The sequence below is a fragment of the Camponotus vicinus genome, unplaced genomic scaffold, assembly GCF_025532165.1.
Source record: "Camponotus vicinus isolate PSW18456_S1 unplaced genomic scaffold, iyCamVici1.0 SCAF_4, whole genome shotgun sequence".
Taxonomy (NCBI): domain Eukaryota; kingdom Metazoa; phylum Arthropoda; class Insecta; order Hymenoptera; family Formicidae; genus Camponotus; species Camponotus vicinus.
Window position 1 is genome coordinate 18,167,249 of NW_028141976.1, and position 27,078 is coordinate 18,194,326.

At 39.5% G+C, this 27,078-nt stretch overlaps 1 protein-coding gene and 1 long non-coding RNA gene across 2 annotated transcripts in view; one reads left to right on the forward strand and one right to left on the reverse strand.

Annotated features, from left to right (window-relative positions):
• LOC145970899 (uncharacterized) overlaps window positions 1-27,078 on the forward strand; it is a 174,207-nt gene that overhangs the window by 145,838 nt on the left and 1,291 nt on the right. The window contains exon 4 of the long non-coding RNA XR_014438665.1: window positions 7,623-7,753. This is a non-coding gene — a long non-coding RNA (uncharacterized LOC145970899). The remainder of the gene's footprint in view (window positions 1-7,622; window positions 7,754-27,078) is intronic.
• Window positions 19,452-23,972, reverse strand: Hasp (Hig-anchoring scaffold protein). Its single transcript, XM_083097950.1, has 5 exons — window positions 22,654-23,972; window positions 22,433-22,563; window positions 22,108-22,348; window positions 21,183-21,999; window positions 19,452-20,927 (listed from the first exon to the last, which is right to left on the reverse strand). The coding sequence occupies exons 1-5, from the start codon at window positions 23,435-23,437 to the stop codon at window positions 19,685-19,687; spliced, it is 3,216 nt and encodes a 1,071-aa protein (XP_082954076.1). The 5' UTR covers window positions 23,438-23,972; the 3' UTR covers window positions 19,452-19,684.

Below are 27,078 nucleotides of genomic sequence, written 5' to 3' on the forward strand. Positions count from 1 at the left end.
AGCTTAATTCAACATGCGCGGCATCGCAAATCCTTTTGAATTCTCACGGCATCGGTACAGGAAATGTTCAAGATGGCAGATGACGACCGATCTGATTAGACTCGGTGCCGCTTGAAAGCGGGACAAGATGCCCGGGACCGTCACGGGCTTCGAATCGACATTCAGCCGATTTCCGCGCACCTTGGAAACGGTGATTTCACCATATAAACAGGAGTACTGGCTTAAGATAGATCGCGAAGAGAGTCAGTTTAAATTTCTTTCAAGCAACTTTTTCGGTGGATTCACTTTGGTCGTTAACAGATGCGATCCGCTCGTGATTCGGCCGGGTTTCGTGATTTTCTACGGTTTCCGCAGGCAAGAGAAATGTCTTTGTATCCCGACTGTTGCACACGTGATCTCAACCATACATCGAAGCAAAGCGGTCAGCAGTTTGGTTTTATATGAAGCTTTCCTCCTGGATATAATTTCCTTTTACACTCCTTAGAAATTTTTCATTTTCGAAGAAGTACGGCCGTATTTTACAATCCCCTACGTTATTCAGCGACAACCTTTCATCGTAATAATGCATGTTGCTGTAAAATAAAAGTAAAAGTTTATACATAATATATAATATATATAAGTATGTACTAATACTAGTTTAGCTTGAGATCTTATTTATTGCACCGAAAAGGAAAAGCGAAATTTCTATTATATCTATATCTATATAGTCTATATAATTAAAATTGCAGTACATTAAAGTGACAAAACGCAGATAATTGTTTCATAATTTAGTGTAAAAAGAGTTTACTTAAAGCGTATCATTACACGCATCTCGGCATAATGCAAAATCATCGTATATTAATTTCCTACTTGCTCTCTATTCAATATAAATTGTTGCCGACAGTTGTGCGTGATTTTATTTCAAACATCTTTTATTTAATTACTATATACCATCTATAATGAATATATGATTTATAAATGAATTTTTTACGGTGTCTCGATACTACTTTTAATATCTCCATCCGCGAGATTCTCTAACGGAAAGTTCTGCTTTACGTTGTAGAAAGTCAAGAGTCAGCAATTTAAAAAGTTAATTATCCGTTAACATAAATTACCGGTAGCGTGATTATAGTGCTGAGACACAAAAAGCACAAACTTAATGAAAATATTTCTTACAATATTTATGTTTATTCATTTCGTGTATATATAAACTTTTTTCCAGGTCGAGGCTTACTTTCCAACAATTTTTCGACAATATATTGAGAATTATTGTATAAAAAAATGATAAAACAGTTGCATTTCAATTCCTGTGTGAAATATTTCAATTATGGAAAAAGTTAAAAGGTTAAAGGGTTATGGCGCTCGATTACTCTCTCTCTCTCTCTCTCTTTCTCTCGCAGTTATTCTTTTCAATCCTCAAATATTTCGAAAGTCATTTTAGGAATTTATACATAAACTCAAAAGAGTTAAAGGCCGGTTAAAGGATCGATAACGATATTCCGAACCTTTTCCAAGAATTACTGTCGTAGCATATTATTCCCATAAACATTTTGGTTTACCTATATCATAGAGGATCCATTATTCGCAGAAAATAAATTTGTGAGTGACCAGAATTTATTATAGGCGGAAAATACATGCTATATGATTATACGATGTCAGACAACGATGGAACAACGTACTTATAGTTTGTCAAGTTCCTAACAGTTATATATCACTATAGATTAACTCTTTGAAAGTTACAAAATTTATCGTTAACTTCTTAGTAAAAATACATTCTTGGGTTCTCTCTTTTATTTTTCCAGTAACTTCGCACATTTTGTCTGGGGACGACAAGATGATTGCCAGATTTAAAGTAATTTATATAATATGCGCAGAGAATTTAATCGCCGAAATAATCGCAATGTGACATGTTTGACTTGTTTCTTTCTTCGATTGAGAATTAAGATATCTAAATAACATTAACCCTTTTAACGTTTTTGTTTTATTGTTGCTCTTTTGCATATAATTTTGTAAAATATAAAATTGCAATAAGATATTTGCGCGCTTGTTACTTTTGCGAGACACCCACCGTGCGTCAATTCCCTTTCGAATGTCGCTAAGTTTCCTTGAGCTAAAATTAACGAGTCATTTCTACGCGTTCGCCGGTATAAATAGCAATTTAATCTGCGCTTAAAGCGTGATTAATAACGATCGTATCATAGGTCAATACTGTCTCATAGGATAAATAACGTCTTCCAACCTTATGGATATTCGAGTCAAAGTACAATACGAAGACTTTCTACTACGTGCCATTAATTATACACTTGGTTGATTTGCGAACAACGCGAGCTTCTTTTTCTCTTTTTCTTTCCTCGATGAGCGGCAATTGCAGAATTATTTTAATGTCATTAATGTTATTTTTTAAATCACGCGAACAAAGATTTCATTTCATTACATTTCACGATCTGTGAGGTCGGTCGAACGAGGTTCACGACGACGATTATTCATCGCGAGAACGTTTAAGAAAAACCTCTGTAATGCGAAAATTTAATTTTTCTACGGATTTTTTATTTTAAATGTTCGTGCAAAAATATTCGGACACAATTTGAATAATTTAATCAATCTGAAATAAACTTTTTTATTTGCTTGATACGATTTAATAGAATCCGAAAATTTGCTCCGCGTGAAAAAAATTCGCAAAACGAAACTGAATGACATCGACGAGACGGCGAGAAGAATGCGAACATTTCTCTCGCGATAATCGTTTTTCACGAGAATTGCTGTGAGAAATCCACGAAATCACCGTCATAAATTTTCATGCTGCGGTTTCCGGTACGCGCGATGAAATTTATTAATGCAAATCAGACGATCGTATAACGTTCGAATGAGAATGACTTTGATTGACGATCCGCGGGAACAATTTGTCAGTTTTTCACTGACGCATCGTCGTTATCATCCGACGGCTATCAGATTACCTTGGTAAATTTTCGCGTGTTAACGAGCGGTCCGCGCAATTTCCCAACCGCCGTGAAATTTATTAACGCCAATAAAACGCGCACGCGCGCTTTGCTTGTAAAACAATGTGGAAAAAATTCTTTTATCGATATACCCACGTACGAATTTGCATGTTTAATTTAATCTCATCGCTCGAATGTCTTTCGACGGAAAATACTTTGATCGAAAGTAGCTTCGTATTGGCTCTTGCAGTGAAATGACTGAATGATCCTCAGCTCGAATATATGCGCAAGCGTTTATATATGTAGAAAGAATTAGATATGTGTATGTACTCGTAACATAAAACGAAGTACATGATAATTTATGCAGGCGCCACCAGGAAATTGCGCTCTGGTCATTCGATTCTTCATGGCATATATGGTATCGACCTACGTTTTATTCCTTTTCGATAATAAGCTCATGTAGACTACTACTCGTAATATTGAATTTAAAATTTCCGCATAGATGGAAATTGTGTAACAGATACTTGGAAGTATTACGGATATTCAGTTCACATTTCGATCGATTTTAAATAATCGTAAAGTAAATTCATATAGTGTTGAAAATCATATAATAGTTATTAATCGAATGTTTCTCCATTTAATCTAACAAAGAACGAGACAAAATGTAATTCTCAAAAACAGACGAATTTTTAACAAATATTTATAATTTTATTATAATTTTAACAAATATTTCCAAGAAAATATTACAATTTTTTAATTATTTTCGATTTTTGAAGATATTTTGAGATTATTAGCCATTCTAACGTCTCATAGTCTTTATTAGAAAATGGGGGATTAAATGGGGAAACATTAACAACTATTATATGATACATATATATATATATATAGAAACAATGTCGAGCAAATAATCTGATAACTATCTGGAATAAAGTATAATTAGCATATCGCTTACCGTCACGTTCTCTTTTTATCAGGAAAGCGATCGTTCATCAAGTGAGTGTAGTAGGCTTTGGAATTGGATGATTTAAAATTGAAATTATGTACATGTACATGTATGTATGCATGTATGTGTGTATGTATGTGGAGGACGAATACCACCTCCCGACTTGCTCTCTCGCTTGCTTTCATTCCCTTTTTGTGTTGCTCTCTCGTGTGCATTCCTGCGCCTCGTGCGCTTCCTTTTTTCTTTCCCCACGTTCGGTAAAAGGCGAGCATCCATTGTTTCGGCGCAGCATTTATGTACTTCACCGGAAACAAATGACCAGGCGCATAAAGACGATGGCAAAAAGCCGCTAGTTTTCTTCGTTAAAACTAATATATGTCATCATTATTTTTAATAATGCAAAAAAGAGTAAGAACCCTATCACTATCGGGTAGAGAAGCTGCCTCTGTTCGTCGCAGACGAGCTTTCTCTGCCGCTTCCGCTTTTTCTATATTCGTTTGTCGGGATTAACAAGGGTTGACAGACGAGCGACCAAAAGTCGATCATTATGTTTCGGCCCTCGACAATTTATTATAGTGCATAGTTTTAGTAATCGTCTTAATATATTATTAAACAAAAGAGATATCTACGACAACAGTTGTAACTAGAATTTATCTCTTTTTTAATTTCTTTTATATTAGAAAATTCGCTCACAAGAGATCGCCGTTTGACGAATGTTTTCGACATAATGTAACGTAAAATTACTTCATCATCCTCGCAAAAATTTGGCCGGAAATTCCGTGACGAGAGAGCGCATGATCATTACACGCCGAATTACGGTCAATTAACGCGCTAATTACGAATTCGCCCGTGATTATCGATGCATATGCATAAAATCTCCGCGCCGGACTTCACGCCACCCAGCTTGCAATCAATTCCCATTTAGGTGGGATTGGGAATGGGTTTTTTTTTCGCGGCACCGCTGCGTGCAGAGCCACCTTTTACCGTCAGAGACATACTTTTACGTCTCTATTAAGGCCGCGGTGTCGCGTGTAATCCGGCTGCCGGACTTAATCTGTTTAATGGCTTTCGTGCGCAAGAATATTGCGTCGGGGCGGCGTTCTCTGACGCTCACGCAACTGCACAGCGGATCGAAGATAGCGACGATGCCGATCTCAATGCTCAAAAGATTGTTCCCAATGCAATGAATGCGGCAAAATGAACAGTCATTTACTCACAATTAGTAATAATCGAATAGTCATTGTAAATAATAATCAAGGACGATGATATATTTGTTCTTTGTTCTTGTTTTTTTTAAATAAAATATATTAAAAATGTTACATATATATATATATAAAGAATAAAATATATGTGTGTATCTCACTTCACTATATGCAATCTTCGTCGGCATGAAAAGATGACTCGAAGGTGTCTTGAGCGCTCTAACAATGTGAGAGCAAAATTATATAGTTACCGACTCCATGCACGCGCCAGGCAGTAATTGCGACGCGATGCAGAAGATGTGCCTGTCTTTTGCATGCGTGCAACGGCGCCAGCCGTGACGCAGACGCAGGTGATTAAGTGCATTTGTCAGGAGTTTATCGACATTGTACCGCCGCGCAGCCCTCCTTTGCTCAATCAGTCCCAAGTGATCTCCCTACCGGTGTCAGATTTCATCAGCGTCAAAATGTAGCCGAATTGCTGATTCAGGAACGATGCCGATATTATCGGCGATAATCAGCTACGTGCACGCATAAAATTTCGGGTGAAAGGAACATCTTTCGCTTTATAAGCGCTTTCTTCATTAAAATAACTCTCTGACTCTTTTTGCTTTCTTCGCAAAATTACAAAAAATAAAACGCCGATTAAATTGACTGCGTTTAAATACAAAATAACTTCTCGGAACAAATAGATTATATATATGATTTATTTGTTCCGAGGTATGATATAATAATGAAGTAAGTATTAATAATGGAAGACAATTTATACGAATATGAATGTGATAAAATTTATTAATACTTCATTATTATTAGCAATTATTTTGACATACGCGCACTTAGGAGAAGGAAAGTAACACGCGTAACTCATGCTTCCTGTTTGTCAGAGCGGTGACGTTGTAATTATTTTGCTGCCATTGATTATCCGTTGCATCGAAGTTATAGTACGAAATTATAGTTCAATAACTTTTATTGAGTCGCGGCTATCTGCTTTCCGTATATCTTATTTTCTTACAATACTTCAGTATGAGTCGGAATGCGGCGTCGAAATTGCACGTTTCACTTTTTGCTAGCTCATTCTCAATCACCGTATATGCGTTTAAGACCGAAGGTTCGAAGGAGGTCATCAAAGATCGGAAAGGTGTTAATGGGATATAAATATATTTTTGTTATGTAATGTTTTAAGTTATGTAATGTTTAAAAAATAAAAATTAATAATCTAAAATCATTATCAAGTACATTTTTATTTAGAGTATTGTTGTTAATATTGCATTTAATTTGTTATTTATTTCCTTATTATATTTCTATAATGCAATATTCTAAGTTGTATAATTTTTTTTTTAATTAATGTGTTATATCTATAATTAAAAAACATTATTAATTTTATATTTAATGTTTCTATTTTACATTTTCTCTATAGAACTTCAACTTTTATGTTCAAAGTTTTTCGCTGAACAGAAACTATCCAGTATTTACTTATTATTTTTTTCTTGCCTATTTTCTGATCAAGAATGAGTTAAGAAATTAGCCAATATTTTCAGGATTTTCATTGAATGGAAACTGCCCAGCATTTACTTATCATTTTTTCTTGCCCAGTTTCTGATCAAGAATGAGTCAAGAAACCATGGCCAGTATTTTCAAAGTTTTCGCTGAACAGAAACTATCCAGTATTTACTTACCATTGTTTCTTGCCTAGTTTTAGGACAGTAACTGGCTATGAAACAATAGTCAGATATTTCTGGCTAGTTTTTGAACAGATACTATCTAATTAATCTTAGCCAGTAAAAACTGGTCAATTTCTGGATAGTGACAAGTTTTTCCCAGAAATTTTTCTACTCGGGAAGTTTCAATATGTGTCGGTAATAATTCAACGAAGTAAATCGAGGATAAAGATATGTAATTATTTTTGATGAATTAGAAATAAGAAATGAGAAAATTTATAATTTATTAAATTTTAATTTAATAATTAATTTACATTTTAACTATAAAAAGTTTTTATTTAAATGATTCGACAGATTTAGATAGATTGCCTTTTTCGCTTACGTGTATCAGCTGATGTATTCAGTCATTTTAACTGGCTTGATTTCAACTTACGTGTGTGTTTGCGTTTCTCATAATTTTCGCATAAACATAAATACATAACATTAACAATATCGGGTATATCGCGAGTGAACTTTGATCTCTGCCAGGTGTTTCCCATAGATCGCGTTATGGGGGCGTTGTGTATTCACGTGAGTTTTTATAATAGCCCTTCTCTCATGCGGGTGCATTCATATCGAACGATTATATTAGTTAAATCTGGTAGATGTTCCATCAGCCGGTAGTCGAGTGTGAAAGATTTAAATATCGTCGGTCGATCTCTTCATTGAATACTACAAAAATTAGTAATATTTTTAGTCAATAAATTATACAATTTCGCACAATAAAATATAAATATTAATGAAGAAATCAATCGATATTTAAATCTTTTATTTATTTCATAGATTTTGTTTTTTAATACGAATATTTCATAAAGTTGCGCTGAATCTAAGATAATGAATTAAAGACGAATAAACATTTTTGTTGCAGATTTTTTTCAATATGGTCGTGTGAACGCAATTTCCTACGGATCACTTTCTTCCAGTCTCTTATGAAAAAGCGTCGAGATGCGGTGATAGCGAGCTTCGCATAGCAGCTGTTGCTGCGTATGATAGCGTAAGGTAAGGTTTAATGTACCTCGAAGCCGACGTGAGCGCATACTTGCCTATCGCCTTGCGCATTGCTGTTTACTCCCTTCACGTGCGGCATATGGCGCACAATGATTTTTCCTTGAAGATAATTATGCGAAACCATCTATCCGAGTAAAGGACACCGCTTGCGCCTCTTTCCTTCCTTCCTTCTCTCGCGCTACTCTGTTTCACGTATGGAGACTCTCGTTACCTACGCACAGGAGAAAATTGCGTCATGAGCGGACGTGAATATAACTCAGAGTAGTTTGAAGATTGCCCATCTGCTCTACTAATAAGACACTGTTCGTGCAGAATGAAATAACCAGAAATAGATAGCTTGCAATCGATATAATTTATTTCGAATTACATTACATACATAATATTTATTTTTTTACAGTACTTTACATCTATAGTCATTATAATAATATATTTCGCGGGGCCCACGATTTTTTTCTTATTACGAAGATGCACGTAGGGGGGCGGACGAAAGGGCGCAGACGAGAAGGAAGGACAAGAGAGAGAGAGAGAAAGAGATAGTCCCGTCTGCTAATTTGAATATTGAGTTGCGGGGGTGTCGGTAACGGGCAGCTGCACAACTCGCATAAAACATAAAACGTCTCTAGAACCATTTGCTCCTCCAGACGGAGGAACGTGGGTGCGTTCGAGTCAAGCCAAATACCTACCTACCTACTCCTTTGAGTACCGAAAGATCTCCTGCGAACGACGCCCCGAAGACAAAACGCTCGCGTGTCCCGAACAAATTCCCTGAACTCTTACGGAACTCGTTTGCTTTTCGCTCGCTGACACGCGAATTTATATCGCGTGGGAAAAGAACAAAATTTTTATTATTTTAGCAAATATTTATCTTTATATCGTGTTATAAACAAGTTTCGATAATTTGTAATGATGATTTCATGCCTGCCATCCTCCCATCCACCCACGCAATCATATCTTACAATTAGAAGAAAGATACGCCTCTTATAATGATGCAAGCGATTTCAAAAATGTGAGAAAGCGGTCATTATTTTAGTAAATATTTATTTTTACATATATCGTGTACAATAATTTGTAAACGATGGTTCATGTCATCCCTCACAATCATATTTTACAATTAGGAAAAAGTCACGCATCTTAGGATGATTTAAAGAATGCGAAAAAACAATTATTGTGTATTTTATGACGAATTTATCAATAATTTATTCATTGTTAAACTAGTACTTACTTTCGTAAAATATATTGAAACGATTCGAGAAAGTTTCTCTCTGCTAACTTTCCATCAAACTTGTTCGTGCATTAGAATTATATGCAAATATCGCGGGGTTTCGATTTATACAGGTAGGTGTAAGCGCAAATTTGTAAAAATATTTTATTAAATTATAATCGTAATTATTACCTTTTCTTACTTTCATCATATATTTGTCTGCATTTTTCTATTCGCTTTTTTAACGTATTCTTATATGAGGTATTTATATATTAAACGCACTATCATACCAGTTGAAATAGCTTACATTTTAATACGAAATAGTTTAACGTTTTATATTGACACACGAGAAATTTTTATACCATATACATGTATAGAGTTTATCTCGTGGTCAACTCGTAACTTTTTTTACCTTGTTATCTGCTATTTCACTATAATGTTCACATAACCACTCGACAGCATAAATCGCTCATATGCGTTTTACTTGCCCTACGTCGCTCGAAGAATTATTTTTATCTTTAACAAGAGATACAACATCATATAACATAAAAAAATACTCGAAGCCTTTATCAGATTTAGCTCGATGTATATAAATATTTTCATAACGGACAACAAAGACGATGCAGTTCATTAAGATTATAAGACTCGTTTATCGTCACAGGCTAATGAAAATTGAATGAAAATCTCCAAGCGAGCGTGATCGTTGCGATAAATCTGACCTTAATTTGCGCGATCGACGTATCTCGTCCTTCCTTTCTTTTTTCCTTGCGGAATTTTTGCAAATATTATTTTCCGTCTTGTCCACGAGCGTCCTAAGCGATGATATGGCTTTGTCGTGAAAGGATTCCCACAAAAGGCCCAATCATTCAGCCAGAAACGTAATGAATGGCCGGCATTTACATACGAAGATGGCGAGTATCTTATTACAAGACAACCGAGGGGGTGGGTTACATTTCGTTCGGTTAAGCTCGACCGAACAATGCTCAACCGTGGTGGTCGCGAAGGTAATACTCGGACGACGCGTTGCTGAAGACATGATTAACATTCGTTAATAAGATGGATGCGCGTGACGGGCATTGTTGACCCGTTGACATTGGGTGTGATTTAGGTACCTTGCTCGTATTCGAGACTGCTGGGATCTACTATTAACGCGAGGAGGAGGAGGAGGAGGAACAGGAGGAGGAAGAATCGCTCGCCATTGTCTGTCGCATTTTTTCATTGCCTCGTTAAAGAAAACGCGTTGGATCGGGAAACGAGAAACTCTCTTGATATATCTTTTCGAAAAAAGATTTTTTAATTCTCTTTTAATTTTTTGTTTTCGAATTAAATATGCGTTTCGCTTCTTGATGCAAGAAATTTCACAGATTAGAAATCGAGCTAATAAAATATATCTACATTACATTATAATTTTCTTTCCCGAAATTTTTATATGAAAAATGAATATCTTTTTCGATTACTTGTAATCAATTAATTCACACAATATAATTCATCACCTTATATTAATTTTCATGCGAAAATTGCCACGTATATTATTTTAATTGTCTCATTTTTCTTTTTTCTCGAAATTGAAATAATCTAAGGAACAGAATCGATTATTTATAGTTCAATTCCATTTGCGAAATTTCTTACGGATCAAGAGATATTGATCTTCTGACCTGCATCGCCTTATGACGTAATATCGTCTTTCGGACAATTAACATCGATCCAGAATGAAGAAGAGAAGTGGACAGCTGCGTCTACTACTTTTAGTTAAGCCACAGTGTTAAAGCAGAACGAAAGGACGTTTACGACGCGCGACCGGTGTCAGGCAGCACAGGGCGAGAAAGGGTGTTAGTTTCACTTGGGTGGTCTCGCGACTCCTTCAGGATTAATCGGCGACGTCTCTGGGACGCAATATATAAATTGGGCTGCTCGGCCGTCCCTTCCACGATCCCCGGTCTCACTAGCGGGATTACAAATGCACGGTCCTTCGGTCCTTAGCATCATTGTAGATGGATATCTCGTGCATCGCCGAAGAATTGCTCCCGGTCTTGCTTCGACTTTGATCGAACTACTCGAACGATCGTGCGACTCTCCGAGTAAGCTTTTCGTTTTACATACAGAGCGTCTTTTTTAAAGGTAGAAATCTCGTGTTAATCACGTATTACATTCCGAGACAATGTGATCAATTGATCATTGAGTTTTTCGAATGTAATTTATCGTTTGAACGAGGAATTTTGTTTGATATGTTGTTCGGTAGTTGGTTGGATTGCTCTTTCTAAGGACCGCTTATAAATCTGAAAAGTTTCTCTGTTTACTTTTATTTTGCTTTTCTTAATCTCCACACAAATTGTTGTATTTTTTTCGCATAGAAACCAATGCTCGATATTAAAGTCGTGTTCTTACAGTGCTTTACGATGCTCGTCATCGAGCTGTCAAACTGCACGGACCATCGATTTAGCGTAGACTTATAGCTCTGATGTCGCGAGCTAATCCGACATTCCTACCGCGTCACGACGTTCTCCACGACGTTAATCCTGTAGGAACCGAGCGTATGGAATACCATAGCCCTTTTTCGTCCCGTCGAAAATTACCATCTAGTCACCATTCTTGGCGTGCGCCACCATCAATAATGTATCCCCGAGGTCAAGCCAGTACCCGACCGCTGGTCACATCTATCTCGCATTCTCCTCCGTGCAACGTTCTCCCTTTTCTGTTATCTACATATGTATACCAGTGTGTATTTCTTTAAAATTTATTCCCTCGCATGCACAAGAGAATGAACGGCTAGCATTTACGAGCTTTCTCTGCGAGACGGAGATCATTTTTTGGTGTAGTACGTGCTTCTCTTTTTCTCCGTTTCACTAGAATTCATTATTCCTCTCGAGATTTCAACCTAACATTTTGTATCTTGCTTAACAATGATAACGTATCGTATGTACGGATTATTGATCGCAGATTTGATACGTGAGATCGAAAGATCTGATACGTGAGAATAATCGAACTTTGTTTTGCTAAGATATCGCAACGAAAGACGAGAACGAAATTTTCACTTCTACGAGCGCTCCTTCTTCTTTTTCGAAATCCGACATATTTACACAATAAATTAAATATTTAATCCTCTTAACGTGGTATTTGTCTCGCGCGTTTAAATGCCAAAATCCTTTTTTGCGCCCCTTTCTCCTTTATCTCTTTTCTACGTCCATCCTTGCAGGTAATATGTTGTACAGAATTTAAAGGTTTATCTTATATCACTACATGCTTGGTAGAATTTTCAAAAATATTTTTTCTACCGCTCGTAAACATCCTGCCGACAGCTGGAATCTCACATGATATCGTAAAAATGAGAAATAAAAATCAACTATTATTCATGCCGATGTATGTATTGCGAAATTATAAAAAAAGAACTCAAATTTTGAAGTTTTTTCTCCCTTAAAAGATAATTACTCGTAATTAAGCATTTGTAATTTTCTATACAATACATGAAATGGATTAAAAATATCTTAAATAATATCCTTTTCATATTATTTTTATTACGAAAATATTGTGACTGCACAGAGGCTAAAGGTCATCTTTACGACCGATTACGGGCATTTCCTGTCGGGATCCAGTCATCCCCCTCGCGCTCTGTCCAAAATCGCGCGATATTTATAGCAACTGACGAGAGTCCGTAACAAAAATCTCCAACGATCATAAAATCTCACAAGCGAGTTATTCATCGCCACGCTGTCTCAAGGTATAAGACTCATCATTATTCGTTGATGAAGAGCGTCGAGAACGATGACGGGCCGCCTTCGCTCTGTCTAAAACAACGCGTTCTTTCAGCCTCCCTCATGCAATAGACCGACACGAGGAACCGATGAGAGGAGGACAGGGGATCACGTTGTCGGTTGCCGACTTAGAGTTCATCGCGGCTCCACCATCCAGCAGTTCAACACAAGGACATCGTTATATCCTTCAATTAAAAAGAATCGGTCGGCTCATTTCCGAATTAGAAACTCGTTCGCGGTCTTTTGCACGCTCGCAATATCATCCAAAGTGGAATCTCCAATCTCAGCGGAGAAGAAATCGAGATGTCTTCGATTCAAAATGGTGCCTATCTCCTTGAAAGGGATAGCACTTACCAAAACAACGAAGGTGGATCGATTTCGAATCTAGCGTGACCAATTTTCATGGAATCTCTTCGAATCCGAGATAAATACTCGGAGAGATCTCGGAGCGGAATAATCTCTCTCTTTCTGTTTGGAGAAGAGGTACCGTCTTTCTCAGTTAATTGAGTATAAATTGGATCCAATCTAATTCGAATTAAGGCCGTAGGATCCGCCGCAGACATCTGCGTTTTTTCTTGCTAGCACCTAGAAGAACCTTTCTTAGAAACGAGGTTCACACATTTATTTGTACGATTATCCTCATCGTCGATTTAAAATTTGATGAATTCTTTCTCTTTCGCATATAAACTCCAATTTATTATCATGTAAAATGCTATTTGTAGTCATCTATAAATGAATGAAGTATAATGTTGTTGATGCACTAAAATGACGAATTATGCATTTATTACATTTCCGACGTTAAATGTCGTTCCAATAGAATATCATATTCCCAAGTATGCAAATACCGACAGATTTGATTTGAACGCGAATCTCATTTTGTTCTGGGGACCATCATCGTCTGATTCATCTTCAGAGTTCATTCGTAGAGTACAATTTCGAGGCAATTCGAATCTCGAGACTTACAATGTCCCGATCTTTTCACCCCTATATGCACGTTTAGTCGTACCACCTGTACATCTGTGAATCCGGTTATAAAGAGATCCAACACGTTTAGATGAACCGCAATGAGAGTGCGAGTGAGAAAGAGCGAAAGTGGAATCAAGAAGCAGTTTACAATAAGCGGTGCTCTCTTGTGCGCGAGATGCGAGCAGAGACCACCGGCCAGGCTCGTTTCGAAACGAGTAAACGCGTCTCGAATTGAAACGGCCTCGTGCGATAGGCTTTAATTCATCTTCAAATCCCTTGATCCATGCGAGGACCTATGAGAAATCCATCCAGCCGAGAAGAGATTTATCCGCTGACCGAGTGGACGGATTAAGCCGGAGAGAGAAGATCCAGATCTATCTTATTATTTCAGAAGATCGGGAATTACAACGTAACTTTTGCATGTAATCCTGTCATATAATACGGTTGAGTAAGTCACTGAACGGAACCGGAATTTAACTAAGTTTCTTTATTACAAAAGACGAAAAAGAAATCAGGAATAAATGCAAACAATACATTTATTTAAAAGAACGAAGAAGACGAACAATAGATTAATACCAAGTAAAAAATCAGAGCGTGTCCGCGCTTGAACAATCCCATAACTATCTTGAATTCTCATGCTTTCAATCGTAAATAACGATATATAAAAATTTTTAGCGGTCAGAGAAATTCAATTTCGTGATGTGTAGCGGAAATGTGGGTGCGTACGTGTCAATTAAAGCGGATCGCTCATTCGTGCGTCACGTAGCGTGTATTTGATTGGCAAACTCCATTTTCGCCCGTCACTCGAGAATATCTTTTCCTCCATTGATGCCAACATCGATCCTGTACATTTTATACGTCGCGGCGGGCAGTCATTATTTGGCTAAGCGTGTATAAACGGACCGTAGTACATCTTGATCGATTATTCGATGATACTTTGCATGCGCGCGCGCGTTGCCCGAGATAGAATGTCAATTATTTGTTATCCTTTATAACAAGCATCGTTTTTGTAAATGAAAGTTCTCTAGACAGCGAAAATTTTACGACTTGTATTCAAACCAAGAAATAAAGCGGATAATAAAGTATATTCTTTATGAAATTATTACAAATGACTATCGCAGGTGCATTTCGAGACGCGTTAATGAGAAGACGCCGAGAGAAAATGTTTAATTACTCACAGTGTACAGTAACAAATATGAAGCCTTTCGACGTTAATTTTACTTTATCACTAACGGTGACTTCAAAAAGTGGAAGTAATGAGCGAAGCGTTTGTTTCTTCTCTCTTGATGGCGTCGTGTCGGATCTCCATCGAAATTTTCGTTATTGAGATTAATCAGCGTGTAATCGGCCCGTAAGCACGATACCTTAAACGGATGAGTAAAGCGCGAAATCTGCAGTTTGTGGCACAGCCACATTACTCTCCACGTACAAACCCGGCGTAGCAAGGTGCGAAATCCATATTTGGCGATGCTTCGATAAATCTGCGCCAAGACAGAAACGAAACCTCGATGTCCAATTTTTATTATTATCTTGCCACTTTCTTCCCGTTTATTGCACAATTTTAGTTCGTCTGTGCGTGCGGTTTTCGTCTGTTTTAATTGGTTTACCATAAAAGTCAGCCTGCCAGTATACTTTGGTTAACTTAACAGATCGACAGATGATGCAACAAGTCTCATTTAATTAAATTCTCCCAAAACAGACATTTTTATAAAAAGATTAATTTAGTGACAGAAATATAATTTACCGTAATCAATATTTATTTTCTTGCGGTGTAAAACAGAAATGCACAATTTGATTTGATTGAATCATTTGCTTAAATCAAAACTTGTCAATTTATTAACAAGAGATTTGACCAACATCTGAAATCTTATCGAATCAGAAATTTCTTTAAATAAAAGCGCATCTCATTTGTGATGCTCTTTAACGCGTTTCTTTTTTGACGCGATTTAATTTGTAAGTTCGCGAAATATAGTTCCGGCAAATTCCTACCGCAGGCCAATTATTAATCCATCATTCTCTCACTCACAACACCCGCGTGTTTTTTCGTCTCTCGGCCAAGCCGCCTCGCATCCGATTTAATTTGGTCGGCGCGATCTCACCCGAAGTGTGTGATCGCGCTCGATTATGGCCGCGGCACCTGCTTAAGCCGTTTTCACACCGCTTGCGGCAAAAAGTTTCTTATGCTCGACCCGACGGTGATTACGAATGCGATTCGCGTGCACGGCGTGGACCATACTCGCGCGTCCAGCTTCATTGAAATCCGCGAGCCGCCGAAAAGACGTGCTAATGAGCAAGACGCATGCTTGATTATAGAGCGGCACGGGAAACGAGCTGTCCGGTAGAAAGAAGCACCATGATGCGCGCTAAGTGGCAAAGAAGCGACCACCTAGCCAGCAAGGTGAGCGGACAAATCCTTTCCTCTGGAAGGTGAGAGTCGAGTCGACAGCGAATCGACAGATGTCTCATGAGACGTGGTGTCCTCGTCGATATACGACGATCGCCAGGAAAGTGTCATAATCCCGAGCTTTGCTCGTGTCAGCTGGCTAATTTCCTATGCCGTCGAGAATACGACGCAAATGATGCTCGACGGAACGTGTAATGTGGAGAGCTGGCAACGATAAAGGCTGCGAGAGACTTACACAGGGCCACTTTAAAGCTTTTGCAGGCCCCTCGTTTTAATAGAGTGTACACTTTTGCGTCGACAATTATAATATTTGATTTGCGATATATCGATCAGATGGCAAATTTTTAAGAACATTACTTAGCGGTTTGTTTTATCTATCATTCTGTAATCAATTGTGCGTCTCGTTTATTGGTGCGTTTTTTCGATGGCTGGTGGATTTCAATGAAGCGGGATATACGAGCATGATGCGTCATGCCGTGTACATGATTGCATTTGTAATCATCGTCGAGTCGAGCATACGGTGTCGATCTTTCGCTGCAGTCATAATCTCATCGAGTATGCTCATATGCTTCAAGTAAGATCGCACCGATAAAATTAAATCGAACATGAGATGGCTTGATTCGAGAGACGAAAAAACAAGTGAAAAAATATTCTTCGTGCGAGAATGATGGATTAATAATTGGTCGCGGTACAGATTTGCCGTCATTATATTTCGCGAAGTTGCAAATTAAGCCGCATTACAGAAGGAATATGTTAAAAAGCATTACAGATGTACTCGAGCATTTATTTGTTGTAAATTTAGGAAATTTTTCGTGCAATTTAAAATGTGTATAACAAGCATGTCGGTCACATTTCTAAAAATAGTAACAAGTATTATAAGTAAGTTTAAGAAAATAAATCTTAATGAAATTAATGTGTTTTACTAATGCAAATAAATAATAATGCACTAAATATTTATGGTATGGAAATTATGATAAATTATAATATAATTCTCCTAAAAAATTATCTAGAATTTTAAAATTATATTTTCATGAAATGATTTATGTTATAATATTTATAATTTTTGCAAAGAGCACTATCCTTTATTCACAGAAGCGAATAAATCCCGAAGTAAAAAAGAACAATTTTTTTTATATTTTCCCCAGAACTGGATGGCCACAGAGGGAACTTTTAAAATAAAATAGTGCCTTTATGGTACAGGAAGTTCCAGGAACGCTACTTGTAAAAAGCCAACTGACCGGTCAATTGTCCATCCAGTATACCATTGAAAGGCGCGCGGCAAACCCTTTTTCCGAATTTCTCTAATCTATTCGAGCAACGCGGTCAGGCACGGACTAGTTTCATTCATAAACTCATGGTGGTGAACAATGGAATTTTTGCTACGCCTATCCGAGCATAGTTATCTAGGCAAATCCTCGAGTGAAATACCGGTAGGTTTCATTGAGCCTTAGCCACCGAGCAATTTTGCAGCGGCATTGACTGCGTCTAAGGCGACACTTGGCAAGTTGAATTGGCAGGAAGCCCGACGCCGCTTAACTCTTCTTTCAATGAGATTATCGCCGGTTACTCGGGTCTCCTCTGCCACTGAGAGCCCGACTTCATTCGCATTGTTGCGGGTTACCAGCGACGATTATACCGACACGACAATTCACGAGCCATTCGGTGGGGGCGAAACGCGAGACTATCAAAAAGCTCAATTCGAAAAGAACCGAGTGCTTGAAGTGGATGATCGATAGCAGTTACCGGAACTATAAAAATGTTCGAGGCCTTCAAATCGCGTTACTTTGTCATTGATTAGATCGTTAGACCGTTTTGTATTTATTGTATTCCGCTGAAAGAGCTAATTAGCGGCGAAAATTATCGATGCCACTGAATAATCCGAATGCTTCGTAATTATTACACGAGTTTCTTCTTTGGAATTTTTTAAAACGGGCCTTGGTACGAAGCTTTGCATAGCGGTTTTCGCGATCTGTTGTCACGCACGTGCTTTTCGTCATTAACGTACTTTCAAGAGTTCTAACGATGAGCTGTTTGTGTATGCCAAAGGTTGCACGTGAGAAGGTTCTAATGGAGACTGCCAAGTCGAACTAGCTGGCAGCCATTTACCCTCGCGTTTAGCACGTTTAGCACCGGTCAACTGACCGCGTAATCATCGTCGTATGAGCTGGAATAATGCCAGGAACGCGCAAAGCCTAAGTGAATTAGTCGTGCATGTTGCCCGGCACCTTTATTTTTCTCCCGCTTGCTTTTCGTTGAGCGCAGGCGCTTTAATGGTTCGCCATTTACGGACGCCGGGAACAATGCCCCCTCCGATGTATCGATTTTCGTCGGTTCCGACAGTACCTTATTCGGCGAATCTTCTCGGCGAGTTGATGCGATATTTAAAATTTAAATGCACTCGTTGTGCGCGAAAATATTCATCAAATCCCACCTACAAAAATTATTACGGGATATTATCCCACGTTCTGTTACGTACGGAGTGTCTTTCCGCGAAATAATTTATGCCGAACTGGAAGGAGATATTATCTCGACGATATTCTAGGGTCATTAGTCAACGCCGATAACTCGCGCGAAGATCTATAACGACGCATGTACTTCGCGATCCGGTTTCAAGTCGCGCGAGATCGAATTAGAATAAAATCTTTTCGTTTTGACAAGCGCACCGTATCCCGAACAACGTCCGTATTATCATAAATATTCCCGGTGCGCGATTTTCCTTATGATGACGAATGTGCTGGGCGGTCGCGATTAATCTATTTAATGAGGATTCCGAGAAGAGCGGTACATATACGCGGTGGGACATGTTAACGAGCGGCGCGTCACCGATATCATCGAACAAGGTTTCGCGAGCATTCACGAATTATAATTGGCCCGTAATTAATGACACTGTCGTTATTGACAACTGGGAGCCGTGCGCGCGTCGCTAACGCGAGTTACTCGCCTCGACCGCGCCCCTTGATCCCATTTCGGGCTCCGCTTATTTTTAGGCTTAATTGCCCCAACGTGTTACGGCATAATCACCGTCACGGTACGAACCCGATCGTGAGATATCGCGCGGCAATTGCGAGTGTTTACGATCGTACCCGCACCTTCGAGATCGGATTGCCGAGTAATTTTATGAAGAACCGGTACACGCGAGATAAATAATTTGGGAGGAATTTAATGATATCGCTCTGATGTGACGTAATGTCTCATTATATCCAAGTGTTGCGAGAATCGAAACTGGTGCTTGCACGACTTAAAGCTTGCGCAACACGGGATGCATTCGATCTGATTTTTATTAACTTTGTCGTCTCGCTAAGTAATTTACGCGCGCAGCGATTTTAATCTATGTGCGCGCGATTGTACAATAAAAAATGTAACTTGGATCTTTTGGACCATATTTATTGACGTTTTATAGGATTTTTGCGGTCGAATGTGTGGATGTACGGACGCTTGCATGGAAAAGATTTATTTTTCAAAAAAGCGCGATACACGTTACAGTGCGTATCGACGAGGGACAACGATTATAACTATCGTATATATAAGTACACTCGCCTAAAATCGATTGATATCGGTAAATAACTTAGTAAATTCCGTTAATATCACAACACATTATTTCCTCACTTGATCTCGTACGCGCCGAGGTTCCCCTTACGCCTCTTCGAAGACAGCCAGCCTGCTGTGGAGTTGATCTGATCGAGAGATCGCTTCACGTTTGCTCGATACTCGTCTTCGTAAGCGTTGAGATACAAGTTCTTGAGGAATATTTGATTATCCAGCTCGGAAGGTGGCAGGAATCGTTTCGAGCGGCTCTGCTGTTGCGCCTGCAGCTCGTCGAAAGTGAATTGTTTTGATTTGGCATCGTCGGCAGACTTCCTCGAATTCTTTTGATCGCTGGCCAGCTTTACAGACAGAAGCTTCCTCTTTTGTCGTGGCGAGCCGGCATCCTCCGACGCGTTTCGTATTCGTTTACTACGGTGCTTCGGCGTCCCTTCTTTGGCTGGAATCTCGTTGTCCAGCATCGCGACGTCATTACTCGGGATTGTCGATGATTGATTATTGTACGACTCGACCTCTTTCGGTACCGGTGTCGTGCTGGTTTCTACGACTACGCTCTCCTCCGTCGAGTTCAATCGATTCTGTATGATATGTTTGAAAAACGCGTACATCTCGCTGACTGTGAAAGTCGTGCCGTTTCTCACGGTGAACTTGTCGATATTCATGTTCTTGATTAGCTCTTCGGTCGCGTTGTGCGCCTCTAACATCGATAATTTCTCGGTTACGTAACTGTTGACGAACTCGTAGAATCCCTTGTAATAATTCTTCCTGTGCTTCTTCTTGTCCTTGCGCTTCTCGGCGTGCGACAGACCTTTCCTCTTTGCATCCTTTCGGATCTGCTTCTCGTTCCAGCGTATGGACTTGTTGTAGAATCGCATGATTCGCTCGAATTCCCGCTTTAATTTAATAAACTCCCTTTGATTGCGTATTTCGAAGTCCGAGCGAGCTCTGCTGTTATTTCGTCGCGATTCCGCAAGATCCACGTGGAAGAAATTCTTGCTCATTGCGTTCAGCAAATCGTGCATGGTATTATTGCTGGAGTTATTTGATTGTCTCGCATCCATGCGCTGCAATTTTCTATATACCATCTTGAGAAAGTCGATCATTCTTTCCTCTCGCAAACGGGACTTATTGCCGTGACTCGCGTGTGTTTTCCAAGCCGACGGATCCGACGCATTGGTATTGTTCTGATAGCTTAAACCGGATGCTTTCGTCTCCGACTTATGCTTGGCATGTTCGCGACTTCGATTCATTTCCATATGTAGAAGCTTCTTGCCCACTTTACGGAAGAAATCGATGAATTTTCTGAAACATTAATATTCAATTTTTATTTTTAATAACGTTCTCACATTATTTCTCTATATATAATTTTTTAATTTGTTAACTTTTAAAATAACTATTAATTATTATGAAAAAAATAATTAAAGTAAAAATTATAATAAAAATTAAGTGAAAATTATATTTAGGAAAATAATTAATAGAAAAATAATGTAAGAATATTCTTATATGTATCATTAAATTCGTATAATAATAAGATTTTATCGATAATCTGCAACTCACTGTAACTTCAGGGTAACGTTGTAATTCAGAGTAATATTGTCATCCACTGATCTACGTCGTCTGCTCCATCTGAGTCTAGGATGTTGTCCAAGAATGCACTTAGGAAATTCCTTGGGACTCCACGCACCGCCTATGCAAGTCGCACCGGCTGGCCCCTCGTCGAGAACGTAGCCTTTGTCGCAGTCGTACATAATCTGCTTGTTGTTGACAATCTTCCTGACGTATGGTCTGTAATCGTAAACTCCCATATTGCCCACCAAGAAAACCTTGCCATTCTCAAGGAAGCCGGGAAACGGGCAGAAGACTTGATCGCAATGCGGTATGTCGCCGATCCAATTGCCGTAGCGACACTCCACGGATTTGGAAGCGTTCAAAGGACCGCCGCCTATTAACTCGAAGCCATCCTTGCATCTGAAAACCGCTTTCATGCCGTGGTCCGTCTTCGGCGCTATCACCATCCCGTTCTTCGGAATCTTTGGCATCTGCTTGCAACGAGCCGGCGAGCAACTAGGCACTATCGACCAAGTACCGTTGTTGCACAACACCGGCGTGCTGTTGGCGGCGAATTCGTAATTTTGAATGCAGCTAACCAGAAGTCTCTCGCCATGTTCCACCACCGTAACATTGTTAATGTGATCTCTGTCGTGGCTGGCTACGGTGACGTGACCGTTTTCGATCTGTGGGACGACGCACGGTGCTAAACATTGCGGTAGAGGATAACGCCATTTACCGTCTTTTTGACAGACGGAAGAAGTATTGCCCTCGAGTTTCATGTGATCCTTACAGCGGAAAATTATGCTGGCGCCCATACCTGTGCCTATAGTCGCGATAATAGCATAAAAAAAGAAAATATTTGTAACATTATCTACACATATTTTATTTTATTATATTTTATATTATCTACTAAATTTTATATACAACACACCGGCTTCAATGTTTTCGATCCAACCGTTATACAGCACGCCAGGTGAATTGCAATTGATTTCCTGGCAAGTAGGCGTCTTTCCAGTCCACTTTCTGTCAGCACCGCAACGTCTAGTTGCTGCGCCTACAACGGTAAAACCGTACTTGCATTCGTACGATACGATGGAATTATACGCGTAGGAGGTGTAGACAGCCTTGCCGTTGACTGGATTTTCCGGCTTTGGACATTGCACGGACGTGACCTACACGAGATACGTATTAAGCACATTCAAGTACGTTGCCGAGAGATATATTTCGATTTTGACGTTTAATTCTTAATTTCTTACTTGAACGCATTGCGGCAACTCCTTCGGGATCCATGTTCCATCCGCCAGGCACAATTTTTCCGCTTTACCAACTAATTCGTAACCCTCCGAGCAATGATACGACACGCGACAATCATACGTGTAACATTCCCCTTAAAAGTAGTATCAGCTGATAAATACGAGTCTTTACCGGATCGCATTGAATATTATATATATTAATAATTGTAATTATTTAAACTTACCAGAGTGCCATCCGTTAGTAATGTCCTCAGGTGGTCCACAGTTTTGAGGCTTGCAAGTGATATCTGGTCCGTACCAACTAGCAATACCCTCCATCAGTAGACATTTCGCTCGCTTTATTCCTACTGCCTCGTATCCATGATTGCAGAAATATTGCACCGTACTGTCAAGGTCGAAGGTTGTTTGCTCTGATAGGGCGTTGTGGCGTGCGTTTTGAATTTTCGGTGGCTGCGAGCAGAAAGAGCTGGAGTCTTTTTTGCAGGACGGAGTGGTCCCGGTCCAGTGACCGTCGGCGCGACACGTTCTTTCGGATAGACCGACCATAAAGTAATCGGTGTCGCAGGCGTAATGGACTCTATCCCCGAAGTATCTTCCGGTGACAGTCATCACGCCGTGATCAATCTCGGTTAATGCCGGGCATTCACGTTCGGGCTTAATGCATGACATTCCGCAAGCTCCATCGCATCTGCATTTCTTCTTCTTGCTCTTGCAGTCCTCGTCGGTCGAGCATTTTCGCAGACACTTCTGAGTCATCAGCTCCGCCTGTTCCTCATCCCTCGGACACATGACAGAGGGTGAGTTTCGTGGATTCTTGTAGATCCGGCCATCGTCGTCGACTTCGGGTTTTGGATGATAGTCGTCGTCATCATCCTCGTCGTCATCGTCCCAGTCATCATCATCGTCGTCGTCATCATCGTCTACAGCTGCTTGCTGCCGAAGTTTCGATTCTGATGTGAGAAACTGAGCGCACAGCAGAAGTAATAGAACAATCGCGCTTGGTCTCATTCTGATCGGAGAAAAGATTTCTAGATTCCACGAAGATTCACTGGAGATACCCTAACAGTCGGACCACACGACAGCACCTGGACACGACGGGACGTTTACATGACCGCTCGACTATCCGAACTGACCATCTCACTCGGAGACCTGCGAAGAGCCAATGCCGTGATCCCTCAGGTGCGCACGATCACCCATCGAAGTGCACCAGAAGTCCCGCTCAGAGCACCGCGGAAGTCATCTCGTGTTGCAGCTGGAATCGACGTTGTTTCTCTCGCGAGCGCGACTATTAATCGAGCCCGGCTCTTCGACGTCCGGGAGGATTAAGGACTCTCTTCGTCGGTCTCTCTTGCCGGAGTGCTCTTCCGCTTCTACTGGCTCCACCTCGCTTCCTCTCGTTCTATCCTGGAAGCTTTTTTCTTTATTGTACGGACTGCGGTCCCCCGCTGACGGGAATTCGCGAATATTCGCGCATCTCGTCGCGCGCATCCTGCCTGTTCAATACATCTCTTGATTCTCCCAGCTTCCAGCAGATGGCGAGGAGAAACGCAGTGATAAAAACGATGAAAAGCTGCGCAGCCACCCTGGGCACCCTCGTCTCTTCGTGGTGGTCTTGAGATACAAGGGTAGTTGCACGTTTACATTATTTTCAAATCGAATTTTAATTTTTAATTATTATACTCGAACTTTGATTGTAATTAACGAGAAAATTAATGCGGAGGTATATTTTTGATGCTAGCAAATTATTGATTGAAATATTATAAAGTTATTTTTCATTTAATTCTCAATCATTATTCAAAGAAATCATTAATCACTTCTGAAGCGAAAAAGTTTTTCTGTGTATCAGCAATTATTAAACTTGAAAGTTCAAGTGTTCTTGTTTCAACATAAATTGCTGAAAAAACCTTTTCGAAAAGCATGCAAGAAAGACGGAATTCGAGAGAGAAGCTGAAAAGCGGCATCATGAAAATGTATCGTAAAAATTATAGCAGGGAAAGGTGTTAAAAACGAATCATGACACTTCTCGAGGTGTACGACTGCACACGCGAGCAAATGTATCTGCGAATCAATCCTAAGCTCCTCGAACACACCACACGATCGCAATGGATACCAATTGTCTTTCTAAAAGTATTCACCTTGGCCTCACTTCTCCTTTTTCGTGTGATGTGCAACAAGTGCACTTTGTCTGTTCAATTGTTGTCTAAGATCGGTGACCGCGATGACCTCATGATATCGAGAGGTTACGAGGACGTCTCGTGGAAAAAATATACAATTTTCAATTTAACGCTCGGCGCCACGATCTGCATGACAAAGATAGCTATTTGCCTATCTTGACAGCGAGTAGCAAACCAGTGAAAAATGTGCGCGTCTCGTACGAGCGTGGGTAGTAGCTAGAGGATCGGTTTTCATCGGACAAAGTCGAGTCTATCTCCGGCTTGTGCTTGTTAGGCGTCACGCTACCAAGATAATCCTCGATCTCTAAGTCAAGCGTCATCGTTAGGGTAAGCTTATGTCTACCATTGTTTTCGTAACGATAGCGATCAATCGGTATGGTTCAATGCCCCGACAACACTATAGGAGATCCTTGATTCAATCTCATGATCAATCGCGCTTTAACGTTCTCGCACTGTGTCTCCAGAATATCTTCATATGTCTTATTCAAATAAAACGTTTTTGGTTAACTCACATTTGAGTGAAAAAAGAACAATGTGTCAAGAAAACTTAAATATTAAAATATGGGATATGTGTGCAGTACTTAATTTACAAAAGATTTATGTAAAAAATGATATATTTTTCATACTTCGACTTATAAATATTTAAATTTAAGAAAAATTTAATTAATATATAAAATGTATACGTTTACACAGCGGAAGTCATCGTCAATTTTTTGGACTGATTCAATATTTTTTTGTGTACTTATGTTCATAGCAATATAAAATGCTAACTGCGTTTTTAATAAGACTGGTTCTGGAGTCATTCAGTGTCAGGACCATTTCTACGGCATCAGACCGGATTGACAGAGTGGCAGTAACTCGGTAGCTGAAAATGGGAGTGGCTGGAAGACAAGAGGACAGCTCGCTCAAAGACATCCTCGTGGCGCCTCTTCGCGGTTGTAAGGAATGAAGGAATGCAGTGGGTCTCAATCATCGTGCGATCAGTTTAAAAAAAAAATCGTTTTACTTTCTAATGTGATCAACCTTTGTAATATTTTATTATTCCTTTTGTGGAAGAGATTTAATCAAAGGTACACAAATCAAAATAATATTAAATTAATATTTTTTAACGTTGCAATATATACATATCACTTGAGAGACTCTGTTGTCAAGTTCCTTCGAAGGATGTCTCTTTTCGTCCTCGGTGGGCGGCACACGCCTCGCCAGCTTTAGAAACAAGAACCGACTATCAAAGTGTCAGTTTACAGTTGCGTGACTACATTATATGACATTGCATACTTTTTTTTCACTCCGTCTTCTCCTCGAAAAACTCGAAGGGCGGATTGTATTTGATTCTACGCAATTTTTTAATTCTATTAGTTTTTTTTTAGAGTTGGACGAGAATACGAAGAAACATGACTGGCGAAGTTTCTCGTTAAGCTTCTCTGGAGAGTTTAAAAAGGTCTAAGAATTACGGCCGTAAATTCGCAGAGTGTTTCACTTTTTTTCAATTAACTTTATCCCCGCCGGATGTGGAAAAGTACGAAAAAAAAAAAGAAAAAGAAAAAGAAAACTCAACTCTCGGCAAAAGCTACGCGTTTCTGCTCATTCTGCAGCTCGTTACGCGACCATTATCCCCAGTCTCGCGAATCCATTATTCTCTCTTCAGCCTCTCGAAGGTTCTTTTGCGATTCGCGCACCGTCCACATGACGCTGCGGAATAATGGTTTACGGTTGTTCCCCGGGACCGAGGAGAACCTCCGGACTCTGATCGCGCGCATACATACTCGTTGGCTCGCGCATAATCCGGTTGCAATCTTTCGCACTCAATCACGAAGCAAATGACGCCAGTTGGCGTTGGTCTAGAAGAGGCGAAATTACAGAATGAAATTGATTTAAGCAGACGCCTCCGGGGGTATGCAGAGAGTTTTGCGACCGGACGTTTCGGCTTATGACCGATGATTGCCCGTCCTAGTGAGTTTCTACGCATTTATCATACAACAAAATAAAAATTCTCAAACAAGTAGCTACTGTTTAAACAATTGGTTACTCCGTCAATTTCGTATTTTTTGTTTAATATTTTCATTAATTATTGAAATTATTTAGTTACAAGTTGATTTTTTAAATGTATTTATCTATTTTACTATCAATTAAAATATAATAATTTTAAATTATCTTATCAGAGACACACACATATTGCTAGTCAACGAAATTTGTGTTTTTATCTCGTCGAAAGATTGCTTCTTATCGCTCGATAAATGTCCCGGTGCAATCTCCCGTCGCCGATTGGCACTTAAACTTTCTTTTAACTGCCAGCATCCACTTTGGATGAACGATCTCGAGCACTCTTGAGCATCGTCGAGGCATCCACGTCGTCACTTACTCATTGGATCTTTATGTGCCACTGCGCAGCGTTCGCTGCTGACGCTTCTTTGTGCGCGAACATGCTGGCCACCGAGTGCATTTGACAGATGCACCCACGCTTCCTTTCAACGG